The sequence below is a fragment of the Ctenopharyngodon idella genome, chromosome 6 (assembly GCF_019924925.1).
Source record: "Ctenopharyngodon idella isolate HZGC_01 chromosome 6, HZGC01, whole genome shotgun sequence".
Classification (NCBI taxonomy): Eukaryota; Metazoa; Chordata; class Actinopteri; order Cypriniformes; family Xenocyprididae; genus Ctenopharyngodon; species Ctenopharyngodon idella.
Window position 1 is genome coordinate 16,953,709 of NC_067225.1, and position 14,026 is coordinate 16,967,734.

The window sequence follows — 14,026 nt, forward strand, 5'->3', positions numbered from 1 at the left end:
TTAAATGAAAACCATTTATTTAAGTTAAACTAAAACCATTCATTCAAGTTAAATGAACACCATTGATCAATGGTTGATCCTATTTGGTTTTACTTGCTTCAATCACATGGAACTACTGTCCATGATTGAATCATGTTCAGCCAAAGAGGTTTTTTTTTTTTTTTCGTCTCACATAGGCTACTGTTTTTCGCCTACTATATAGTAGGAAAGTATGTGATTTCGGATGCAGCCTAAGTGTCTGTTAACTGTTATAGTCTGTGAGATTCATATGGGCTAATGAGGCTCAATCATTTAAATGCAGCTCTTTTTACGCTCAGGTGGTCTTAATTAAACCTGATTACAGTAATTGCTGCTCTCATACTGTCTGTAATGGGCCGGTGACAGTTCTCAAGTAGGTCTGCATGTGACTCGACCTCTTCACAATGTCAAGTCACCTTTATTTATATAGCACTTTATACAGATTGTTTCAAATCAGCTTTACGGTGATAACAGGAAAATGATTAAATGATGCAAACAGTTCAGTTCAGTGTTTATTGCAGGATGTGTAGCAATGTGCAAAACAGATTTTGTTTTTAAAATGTTTTTTCTTGATTTGAATCCAATAGCATTTTCTGATCTGAACGGGAGAGATAGACTGTATATTTGTAAACTATCCTAAATCCCTTCCAGAAAAAGAGATTAATTTGGAGGTAGTCATAAGTGTCTTAATTTGCTTTATCGCTACTGCTTTAGCAAGCACGCTAAAGGCCCAATTAGCTCCTGAAGTTGCCTCTGTATAAATATTCATACTTTTGTTTAACTCACTACCGTACATCAGGATGATCTGCGGTGGCTTCCTAAACAAACAGAGAGTGAGAAATAAATATATAATAAAAACAAAAAGTGAGCGGGAACGGGGGTCTTAAAACATCAAAGACTTCGCTATCTCTGTGGCATGTAAACACTGAGTGCCTTTCGTGCATCGAAGAGCCCTATTTAATGATTCTATGGAAGATTGCCACGGCGACAAGCATCCTGCAATAAATAAAATTAACAAACATTTCTGTAGGGTCTGTTCAAAGGGAAAGGGAGCCCAATGTTTTTTGTCCCGATAAGTGGTCTATACATCCCTCCTGCTCTTTCCTGATTAGTCTAATCCAGTGAGAAGTGCGTGCCGGGGTTCTGATTGAGTCAGTCACCGCGGCCCCTGAGGGGAACCCTCCTGATAAGTGCCTTTACCTTTCACCTCCACAGCCCCACGCACACACCGCTCTAATCTCATTTGGACCAGGAAGACATGCTCTGGCACGGGGAGCAGCGATTAGCATCCACTCAGCTTACATGCTCTCTCTCTCTCTTTAGCACACATATGCAGTCCTCCACAGGCCTGCAATCAGACGGACCACTACACCCTATTTGCGCCCAAAGAGAGAAAGAGTCTGGCAACCCAGTTTTAGGTCATTTTTGAATGACTCGACTTGATTTTATCTGTTGGAACTGATGAATATGAACCAATTCTGCGCATGCGGACAGTCCAACGAATAACAAAGATCTCTGAAGACCTTGAAAAGCATGCGTTTGTCCATTTCACCAAAGATACTAACTGACCTAATTGAACAAGTTGCTACATATAGTACAGTAAATTTATTAAGCTTTCAATTTTGAAGTCAAGCATTCAAAAAAATGAGCTCACTTAGGCCCGAAATAGTCTGAAGAAATTCCCGTCTGGCCATCACAAACAGCTCTCTTGCTGAAACCGATTAATTGCGACTGGTTTTTTAAAACACACTAATCTCCTTTGTCGAGACTGATGTTCAGTTGATATAACTGCGAATGAAATTTAATTACATTTGATGTGCAGCCTGCAGGAGAAGAGCTCTATCTTTTCTACTCACCTGAGAGTGTCTGGGAAGCGAAGGTTATTTCTGACATCACTTCTCTTAGAAAGATACCTTTGTGAGGATCTTAATAAAGGTAGCATGCTTCTATTGTTTGAAAGCAAACACTGTAGGCCTTTGTCTTGTCGTACTCACAATTCAGAGATAAATTTGTCAATACAATTTTCATCTCATTCATTCTTCGTGATTTATGCCATCATTAGAACTTCCCTGTTGGAATTTTGCTTGTACAGCACTACAAATGTCTGTTTGAAAGCCAGTAATTACGTTCCTTTACTTTGATTCAGGCTAAGCTCTAGAGAGTTTCAGGGTCATTTGATTGTTGTGTGTTCCTGACGGGAGATCCAGGTGACTGGATCTGAATGAGACAAGTGACATCCGGACCCACAAACCAGTCACATGGGTCTCAGACCATTGACTGGGGTTTAGGTTTTCATCAGGTAATATGCTGCAAACCGAAGGATGACTGACAGCTTGTCAACCTGCATGGCAGTGTGTGTCATAGAGCCCAATGTTGTCAACAGACAAGATCCTTTCGCTACTGCTTAGGCAACATCAGTAAATAATGCAGTCATTGGTATGAAAGGTGACACACAGCATGATAGGATAGATTTATTTTTGCATGCCTGTGCCTTTTTACATTTTATGCTTTTATGGTGTTATATCATTGGTTGTATATGGTGCATATGTACATACATGGATAATGAACAAGGGTCATACTTACATTAATACAGTCACTTATTTTCTTACTTATACATACTAACCGTTATAGTATAGTTAGTTTGGGGTCAGTAAGATCTAATGTTTTTTGAAAGGTGTCTTATGTTCACCAAGGCTGCATTTATTGGATCAAAAATCCAGTAAAAACTGTAATATTGTGAAAGGTAATGACCTCAATTTAAATAACTGTTTTCTTATTTAATATATTTTCAAATGTAATGTATTCCTGTTATGCCAAAGCTGAATATTCAGCAGCCATTACTCAGGTCTTCAGTGTCACATGATCATTCAGAAATCATTCTAATATGCGAATAAACATTTGTTATTATTATCAATGTTGAAAACAGTTGTGCTGCTTAATATTTTTGTCAAAACTGTGAGGCAGTTTTTTAGGATTCATTGATCAATAGAAAGTTCAAAAGCATATTATTTATTTGAAATAGATTTTTTTTTTTCTAACAATGTAGTTATTTTTGTCACTTTGGAGCAATTTAAATGAGATAATTAGGAAATGAGCACCACATCACCTTTATGAGAACCAAGGCATGCGTCACAGCAAGTGTGCCAACCGACTCCAGCAGACACAGTTATTTTTTATCAATTCCTTGTAGTACTTCATAAAATAAATCTATGCCTATATTTGAAAAACGAATAGGCACTGACATGCCGACTCCTCATTTCCATTTCTCCATGGTTTGTGGCTTTAAAATTAAAATATCCCATAAAGAAAGTGTTTCTTCTCACCACTTTGTTGACAAAACGCCTACAGAACTGCACTGGGACCCAGAGCTGTACCAGGATTATGATTACCCTCTTCATACCAGCAGTGAAAGCGAAACATTTGTCTTTCAACAATCTTCAATTGAAAGCTAAAACTGGGGAACTGATAATAACAACAGGGTGTAAAATGGTTACCTGGACACACACATAAATATATAAATAATACCATATTATATTAGGTTCTGCACCATGGCTCCTTAAGACCCTGTATGTCATCTCTATCTCACTACATAAGAGAGAAGTGTCAATAAACCAACCCTGACTATTTTCTAGTATAATGCATTACTCTATCTATATTTTTGCACTTTTTTCCCCTACAAAAACAAAACTTTTCCACTACTGTTGGCTAATGGAATGTAAAGGGATGCAAATTACACCGGAGAACAGAAGTTGGTTAATGAAATGAGAAAATTCTACATCAAGAAATAAGTTAGATATTCACAACTGACACTCCCCTCAAATCTGTGCACACTCTGTGTGTGTGTGTGTGTGTGTGTGTGTGTGTGTGTGTGTGTGTGTATAATGACATGGGTATTACACTGGTATTACGATGTAAATATGAAATATGAGGACATTTCATGAGTCCTCATATTTAAAATAGCTTTAAAAACAATGTTTTATTAAAAAAAAATTGTAAAAATGCAGAATGTTTTCTGTGATGGGTAGGTTTAGGGGTAGGGGTAGTGTAGGGGGATAGAATGTACAGTGTGTACAGTATAAAAACCATTACGCCTATATGTCCTCACTAAGATAGCAAAACAAACCTCTGTGTGTGTGTGTGTGTGTGTGTGTGTGTGTGTGTGTGTGTGTGTGTGTGTGTGTGTGTGTGTGTGTGTGTGTGTGTGTTGTAACAGAAAACATCAGTGTATGCTCACAATTACAGTCATAAAATTAATTTTTGTGCAACACATATTTTAGGCCACAATAAAAAACTTATTTTTACATAAAGCAAGCAGTTTCAGCTTCATGTAAGGAAGACCAACACATTGCACACAAAGACTGTTATTGAACAATTATATAGACTAAGCTTGGATTTAAATGTATCTAAAGTTAGAAAGCACTCTGTAAAGCAGTGCTTACTGATTTGAGAACCTCTGGCATATTCACAACCTAAATATAATTGCTGTGTATCAAAAAGTTATGACATGAATAATGAGAGATCAACAGTTGTTCACTTCAACACATTAAATAGTATAGCACAAATGGTTTATACAGCTAAGAATGTATATTTCAAATAAATAAATAAATAAATACTGTAGAATATTGTAAATTCTACTTTATTAAAAAGAATAATCATATGGTTTGAACCTTTAATGGCAAAATAATCACATTCGTCCAAACACCTTTCAACCCCAAAACTCGCTTCCTCAATTTTTTTTTTTCGACGTCACGCGTTTTGTGTCGTGTCATCACGACAAATTATGACCAACTTTTCCTTACCTGAATTGAAAGTTTTATTGTTTACGAGTTGTTGTTACAAAAGCTTCTCAAAATGATATTTCAGGAGACGGTCTGCCTGTATAAAAATGATTAGACCTAGCAGTCATTTTATCCTATCCAAAAACCTGTTTATGAAACCCGGGATAACTACATTATTACACTCTAAAAAATGTTTCGGAATATTATTGTTACATCAACATCTCTATTTCCGTCCTTTAACATGATAGGCTACAATAATTTCCATTATTCCTACAAAATTTTCGGTTTCAAATTTTCACATTTTCTTCTGCTGAAAAGTGGTCGAAAATTTGCCACGAACGTATCATAAGTAGACAGAAATTAAGTTTTAAAATCCTATGGATTTAAATTATTATTATTATTATTATTATATCAGCGTGTAACCTATAATGTGTTACGTGTAACATGGTACTGTAACATGAAACTGCAACACTGTTACCCGACCGACTGTGTAAGAAACGCGCTGGGTAATGACAGCAAAACGTCTGTATTACTGCAGCTCCCATAATCCATTAACCGTTTGAAAGATTTACAGCGTCACTTGTAAAACGTATAGTCTATAAACTAATCTGGAGGAATCTGGAGTTTCACATTCCTCCGGCCTTGACAGTCACTCCAGCATGTGTGACCCATATTGACGACATGACCGTTATCCAAAACTTTCTTTTTTAAAGGGAAATTCATATTTCACAACAATGTCATTTTTTTCCAAATATGTATCCCTAAGAATGTTATTGCCACGCGCAGAGAGACGAATAAACATTTGATATTATGATAAGTGCTAATGGAACTATGCATTATAGCATGTTTTGCTGTGTTTCAGACAGATATGTGTATTAAACTGTTCAGTGTTGTGTCTGTTAGAGAGAGAGAGAGAGAGAGATGCATCCTACACTTTCTTTGAATCAGTCGGAGGGGTAAAGTCTCAGTGTATATCACATTCCCGACTGGACCCGCACATTAAACCACCGAGGCATGATTCCTTTTCTCTTCCATATTTCCTTATCAGCTCCTTCACCGTTTCATTTCTTTCACATGAGAATTCAGGGACCCCCAAATTCAAGGCCGGCGCTTCAAACAACAGCACTGCGGTTTACTTTTCTTCTGTCCAAATGCTATCCTAGATCCAATTTTAGATAGACGAGGCTTCAGCAATGATGCTTTTAGGACTTTCCGAGAGAGAAAGAGACAATAGTTAAAATTTTAAAATTAGATCAGCGTAACACCAAACCCAATATATTGCAATAGCCTATTAAAATGTACGCTATTATATATCTCGCTAAATTTGGACTGAGATAAGCATGTGTTATTTCTGTAAAATGACATAATTAAAGAACAACAATAATAAAATAAATTGTTATTATACAATATAGCTATTATATATTTGAAAATAATGTATTGTTATTAAAAATAATTGCTTTATAATAATAATAAACCAATTTCAAGAAATGGTTCTGCAGTGAGAGAAAAAAGTGCACAGAGCTGATTTTAGTTTTCAATGAAATAGGCCTAGAAAATTAGCATGGCAAGATTCAGAGCAAGATATTTATAAGCTACATATCAAACTGAATGCTGCGCCCGTGATTTCAGGGTGACATTAGGAGACAATAATGCAAATGACCCATGGCATTCAATTAAAAGTGTCATGTCCTCTCACTTTTGTTTCATGTGTTTTATATTTTCCACTAAAGTGTTTGAGAAAGAAAGCGCCTTGTGTCCCCCTCCTCATTGAATTTTATCACTAAATGAAGCATATAAATGATCTGAAAGCACAGCCTGTCGCATTAAATTAAATAAAATAAAGAACAATTATCCTCTCTTTTTCTCTGATCTCCTGCTGAAAGGAGTCTTGGCGAGATAAGGCAGATTGAATTCGGGCTCTCCGTTGAGCTCAAATAAAAACGTCTCGGAGAAGAGCTACAGATTTAGGGCTCTATAATTTCAAATAATAATTTTTACATCTGTTTTTTTTTTTCCCCCATTCGGGTTTTGTTTGCGACGTTTTATTTCACCAGAATGCTTGAGAATATAGTTCAAAATGGCTGCAATGATCACAGTTGATTAATAGCTGTGAAGGGCTCATAAATTAACATCTAATTACACCCACATGCTCTTAACTAAACATAAAGCCCTGGATTGTTATTCATATTCAGGTCTTGTGGTTGATTTGTTCAGTATGTCATTTTGTTTATCATGTTATGTTGCCTGGATCAATATGCCAAATTATAAAATGATTTCAGAGACTGACTGGACGCTGAGCTAAACAGTCATTTAAAAATATATTTGAAGGGCTTAATTTAAGTGCAGGTCTTGTTGTTTGTTAAATAATCTAGTAACGCAAAAACACACGTTTCCCGCATTTCTTTTAGAAGTGCTCCTTAAAGTTCCCTAATTATCATCGTCCAATTTCAAAGTTGAATCTGCATGCTTTAGGGGGCTGATGTAAAACTTGCTATTCGGTTCAATGGAGTATCACCCTAATTTACAGCGGCAGATAAGAGCACAGTCTGTCATAAAAATCTGAGCCCCCTCCCTCCCTTATATTGAATTGCACCTTGGGCAATAGTGCAGAATCGTGAATCTTAACTTCTTCCAGCATATGTTCCTGGCAGATAAGTAAACAATCTGGATGTGAAATGAAAATTTTAATTAATACAGTAATGCTATTACACCTCGGTGTGCAAATCCCATTCCCCATCCCTGCGACAATAGACAAAAGTACAGGCCAATTCCAATCCTCTGTTTGCAGCCCAAACCCAATTGTTCTGCGAGCTTGTTTCCTTTGAGTGAATCCCATTCCCCATTCACGCATCTGCTTTAGTTTTTTTTTTTTTTTTTTTTTTTTTTGTAATACAGGAGGAGAACTTGTACCAACTGTATTGAATTAGTATTATGTGAATTTTGACAAACTGTGAAAGAAATATTATTCTAAACGAGTTGTAACATGTTTACCGTTCACATTAGAAGTCGAATTATAAAACTGAATTAAATTATAAAAACTGAATTAAAGGCTAAACTGCATTTAAACTGCAAAGTGCACTGATTTTTTATTTATTTATTTATTTATTTTGTATTAACTATAAAAACAACTGAAGTCAAAGATACTAGTTACTATGCATTTTATTATTATTATTATATAACAGCGTATAGATTAAAAAAAAAATATATATATAGGCCTATATTTTGGGCAATGGATAAGATTTTATACGGGTGAGTAAAATCTATAAGAAACGTCATAAATCACATTTTACACGTAATCTTAGTTCATGAAGAAGGTATTAATTAATTTGTTTTGTGAAACTTATAGCATCGAGTTTCTGTCCGTAAAACGTTGGAATGTTCTAAGCGGTGGAACAGGTGGAACAAGTAGAGTCCCTGAAGGGTGAAACGTCTCATATACATGCACACATCAAAGAGTGTGATCACCTTATTTCAGAGACATGACACACACCTCAATGCAGAAAGTTTTACACCCTGAACACAGCAACTCTCGCGTATGTACAGAAAAAAAAATATGAGCTCAAATATAATAAAATTACAGGAGAAAGAAAGAAAGAAAGAAAGAAAGAAAGAAAGGAAAATGGAGATAGTAATGCAAACTGGCAGCTTGTACATCTGCAGTCTGTTTCAATGTGTCACAGAGCATTTGTAGGCGCCACTCGACGAAAATCGGCCCACATTTTGAAGCACCTGACGCTTTGTTCACTTGTTTTTATTGGAAATTGTTTTGTAATACTAAATGACATGGCTCATACTCGTACCACCCCTTCTTCTGTCCAATTTCCATCCTATTGTGGGTCTCGGGGTAAATCACAATTCATGTTCGCCCTCAGTTTCCCTAAGCGTCCCTGTACAGTAATTGTTTTGCCATTTAATTTGGACCGGCGGTCCCTATAGAGCAGTCGGGAACGCCACGCGCTGACAGAGTTCATCTCAAATCTATGCCGAAAAGCCAGATGGTTATTAGACAGCCTCCGCCGAAACGTTGGACTATTTAAGCAGTGCTGATTGAGAAGATAATTATTGTAGATATCTATTTGGCGTATTAGATTAATTTTTGTTTTATGTTTAGCAGTTAAGGCCTGCGTTCTTGTCTCTACCCGACAAAATTGATTATATTTGAATGGAAAAATAAAAACCGATAAGTTAATACATAACAGGAAGAGTAAATATTTATTAAACGCATCTTCGGGTACACCATACTTACTAACGACATGCCTGTTACCTTTTGGCACGACTGTATAAGAACATAGTCAAGAACAAGATTCATTAATAGTTTAACAAGGGTTATGCATTTTAAGACAGATTGTCTTTATTCAAAATGTCTTTGCTCGGCAAATGAACAAAGAATCGAGGTATCACCCTTTTAGATACATTTCCTTTCCATTAACATGACAGGATTTAAGTTACCATCGCAAATAAAAAATACAACATGAACTGCTTCGCTTCAAACTTTAAGTTCTTTCTGAAATCAAATGAACGAGTGACTAGCACTGAACCACAGAAAAAAAAAAATGTCCAAATTAAAAATATATTGAAAGATAAGGATTTTTTTTTTCATGTGATATTTTAAATAGACTGTCTAATTTTAGGTGCCGGTTTAAAAATTATAAACAATATAACCCGTATAATCTAAACGCTGAATCTCTCACTTTGAAATCCTTATAGTCGTTTCATTTGAATTTCAGAGTGCCAAAAAGAATGGTAAATACAACAGGCTGTACAAGAAACATGAATCCTAACCGTTAGTTGTGCAAATCAAAGTCATTCAAATAATAATAATATGATGAGAATAACAATTATATTAACTGTTCAAACAAAATGATCATTATTATAGCATCAAATCGTACATAATAAATAAAATTAAAGGCATCCAAATCCGGTAGCCATAATAATAAACGTTTGAACATTTACATTTCTTACAGTTCTGGGCACCTGCCTTACATCTATTCCAAGATCCATGCTGGGATCCAAGGAACCTCTCGTAGATGGTGAAAAGTTCATGTCCACACGGCCTCAGTATAAATGTCTCGATCATTCCTCTCTTCTTATGTACATGCATTGCTGTATTCAAGTTTTCAAAGAGGAGACTGTTTTTAGTGGTGGAGTCACATAGCAGTAGCATGTGCTGATGAGTACGGGTCAATCCCACTCTTGGTCATACCTGGGAACAGTATGTAGGCAACAGGCGGCTGTAAACTCGACGCCGACCATGCGGTGCAGTTACACGGCACCACGTACCCAGGGTTTGTGGGCGACGGGTGGGTGTGGGTGTGCTGGCTTGGGCATCCCAGGCTCCCGAATGCGCCGTTCTGGTATCCCAGAGATGATGCGTAAGGTAAAGTGCTGGTGGCCAACGTGTGGGGCATCTCTGTCATCTTCTGGATGGCGCTGGAGCTGAACTGGCTCGGGTCGAGGAAAGAGTAAGGGGCAGATGTAGGTGGCAGGAAAGCACGGGCTTTTTCCGAGGAACCTAAGAGCGAGTCCGTAGCTGAGACCGGAAGTCCTTTCAGGTGATCCGTGTCGCCCAGGTAGGGCAGAGGAAACACGTACCTGTCCTTCTTGAGGAGGTTCTTGGGCTTGCGCCTGGGTCTGTATTTGTAGTCTGGGTGTTCTTTCATGTGTTGAGCCCTCAGCCTCTTGGCCTCGTCGATGTACGGTCGCTTCTCGGATTCAGAGAGCAGCTTCCACTCGGCGCCGAGTCTTTTGCTTATTTCGGAATTGTGCATTTTAGGATTCTCTTGAGCCATTTTCCTCCTCTGGCCTCTTGACCAGACCATGAAGGCGTTCATTGGTCTCTTGATGTGATCTACCGGTTTTGACATTTTTTCACGGCGTCCGTTTAAAGTTCCCTGTTAAAATAACAACAAAAAGTTCTTCAACCAACCAAGAGAAAACAGTATTCACCTGTCCTGCTGACAGACACGGATCATGCCACTTCTGGAGAGCAGGAGGAGTATGAAAACGGCATCAATGGAGGAAAAATCCAGCAATTCTTCCGTGTTTGTCGTTAAGTTGAATGATTTTTCTTCTTCAAAACGACACTGCTCGGCTCAGAGAAGAACAGCCACGCGCGACACAAAATCCAGCGCGGGAAGCGAAGTTTCCGCGATCTGTTTGCACGCTTTTTTTCTCGGAGGATTCTCGCCCCGCGAAGCACCTGGCTGGGAAATGAGGAGTAGCGCGTGAATGAGAGCCAAAAGCGGTGAAGTTCAAAGGCTGGGCTGGTTCGCTCTGCACGCGATCTGACATAATCGCAGGGCGTTCACGCGCCAACCTGAGCGCCCAATCAGCTCTGAGAAAGCCACATAATACCTACCAAAATATGTATATTACAACACAAACAAAGATCGGGGAGGAAAAGGAGGTGACTCTCTTCCCACCCCAAATCCATTTAGTTGAAGGTCTACAAACACAGACCTTCAACCTTTTTGTAATAAAACCTGACATCTACCAGCGTCAATCCTTCAGAGACGACAGATGCCTGAAGAATAGACAAATTCTTATTTTAAACATGCGAACACGCGTCTGTGTGTGCCCTTAAAGTTAAGCTTTATTCATTTAAAATATTTTGACAATTTATCTGACGTTGTTTTCTAGTTATTAATACTTATCTTTTGTTGTTTATTAGTTTATTTTGGTTAGACAACATGATAGATTAAGCACATATGGCAAGCTTAATCATTAAAACCACAACGCACCAAGTACTGAATTGTCTAAACAAAAGGAGAATGGAAAGAGAAAAAAAAAAAAAGTATTAAAGATCTCTGAAAACAAGCGCACTGTCTGAGGCAGTGGCCCCCAGGCCAATATTTCCTAAATGAGAACAATTGTCCAAAGCTCTCCTGGGACAGGCTGGGTTGGGGCTTGCACCTGTTTTGCTGCTGTAATCTCACATGTGTAGAACATGCCCATGGACCCTTTCTGAATTGTAACATACCCACGCAAATTTGGCATTTTGAAAACAATGCCAGTTGCTCATAGAATCATTACATCCCACAAATAATGAAACGCAGAAGAAAACCTTGAGCTGTGTGATGTGTCTTTGTTTCCATTTGTTAATGTTTCTAACAGACATTATCTGATAGAAATGCTTTATTAAATTATTCAGAATATCATGTAATTGCTTTAAACATTAGATTCATGGTCACAGTAAAGTTACCTTAATTATTTTCAGTAGAACATATTTTACATTAAAGCTGCGGTTAATTATCACTTCTTTTTTTTTTCTCGCGTTCTCTTTCTCCCTTTCTCTTTTGTATCTAACAAATAAACTTTGCGAATTAATTTAGAATTGTCAGAATCTACCCAGATGTCTGAATAGAAAAATTACTATTTCAAGGTAATGTTTTGTGTTAAGGTTCGCACACCAAAACCTTTAACATGCAAATTTGAGTGTTTAAAAAAGATCAGGGTCTTAATGAGCCTGAGGCAAGGAGCTTGATATATGAGAGGCACGGGTGTAATTATTAAGTGAAATGTATAAGATATGTGATATCTCGTGGAGGGGCCTTCAAGCGTGACATGAAGAGAGATCTGTCTGTAATTTAGCACGCGAACATATATTGTCTCTATCGTATTACATGATAAAGCGTTCGTTGCAGGTATAAATCTAAAACTTATTTCAGTGTTTCGAGATAATTTATTTACTTATTTAATAATTTTGTCTGTTAGTTTGTGCGTTTAGATGTTTTTTAAACGTCTACAATGTCCAACATATTTCTCTCAACGGCGAAGATTATTTAACTGACTATGCACTTCATATATATATATATATATATATATATATATATATATATATATATCATTAGCCCAACCAGTCTTGCTCTCCCAAGGTCACTTTATAACTGAATGATAATGCAGATGTATTGATTTGCACATATGCGATCACAGGTATATGCAGGAGTTTCAGCCTTGCAGTATGCAGGTGATTTATTTATTTTTTTTAGCCATCAGAATTACTTTTTTTAATTAGCTTCAACTCAACTCTTACTCCTGAAACGTAATGACACGTTTCACATATGAAAATAAAATCTGCATATTAAAAGCAAATTTAGCTACCTGGACATCTCTGCCATATCTAAACTCAATCCTGAAGGGAGGAAAAAAAAAAAAAAAAAAACAGCTGTTGGCTTCCAATAGTACTAATAGATGATTAAAAAAAAAAAAAAAAGTGAAATTATTTTATTATTATTATTAATAAGCAAAGCCCATGTGTATATAAATCCTCAATGAGGCGCTGATGGTAAATGCGTCTGGAGAGCATGAAGTGTGTTTCGTAGTGGTGCCGGCTCGATATCCATCAAGCTTTACCGTTCCACCGCCTCTCAGCCTCCCTCTCCATTTCAGAGCACAGCCGAGAGCAGTGCAGCTTGAAATCCGGAGAACACCAGCCTGATAGAAACAGAAATTACAACGGGAATTAACAGAAATTATTGGGGCACACAGCATTTGACATAAAGATGATGTACTCAACGCCAAATGAAGTGAGATTTGTGAAATCAAGCATGCTGAGGCGCGCGCGTCATTAAATGGGAGCTCGTCATAATGGAGAAGATATTCCGCGTGCGGAGTATGGATCGCTCACGTGCGCAAAGTGAACTGCTTGCGCCTCTTTTTGCGCGTACCGAGAACTTTAGGAACCCTCCAACACATGCAAAGGTGTGCATGTGTATTTGCTTTGATGTGTAAGATACTGTATCTCAGTGTATGTAATATTAAAAAAGTACAAATTCGATTTGTTTGTTTTTTTGTTTTATTTTAACACAGTTTTTTTTTTTAACTACTTTTACCATACCAGTAATATTTCGATATCACTGTGTATCTTTACAAATTCTAACTGCTACTAAAATCGGATAGTCTAGCCTACTTTAAACACGTGCACTGACATGAGCACCATTTTTGCTTTTCCCTTAAAAATAAAAAATAACTGCTTCTTTAAAAGTGTGTTACTCTCAAGCATTTGCAGGTCGACTGAGATGCACAAAGGCACCTGAAGTCGATACGTAAAAAAGCCATTAGCAAAGCCCCAGTCAATTTAAAGCCTAAAGTTGAGCTGAACGGTGTTTAATGTGATCATCAACCTATAGAAATTCGACTGTTGAATGGAACTTACATTTTTTTAATATTACCCCGCTGTTGAAAAGTCACATGAATAAACTTAATAATAATAATAATAATAATAATAATAA

At 37.2% G+C, this 14,026-nt stretch overlaps 1 protein-coding gene across 1 annotated transcript; it reads right to left on the reverse strand.

Annotated features, from left to right (window-relative positions):
* Positions 1–9,122: 9,122 nt before the first annotated feature.
* sox14 (SRY-box transcription factor 14) lies at positions 9,123–11,779 on the reverse strand. The gene has a single exon (XM_051898272.1). The coding sequence runs from the start codon at positions 10,658–10,660 to the stop codon at positions 9,944–9,946; it is 717 nt and encodes a 238-aa protein (XP_051754232.1). The 5' UTR covers positions 10,661–11,779; the 3' UTR covers positions 9,123–9,943.
* Between the last annotated feature and the right edge of the window lie 2,247 nt (positions 11,780–14,026).

Coding starts and splice junctions, on each gene's coding strand:
- sox14 (XM_051898272.1), bottom strand. CDS start 10,660: ATGTCAAAACCGGTAGATCACATCAAGAGACCAATGAACGCCTTCATG.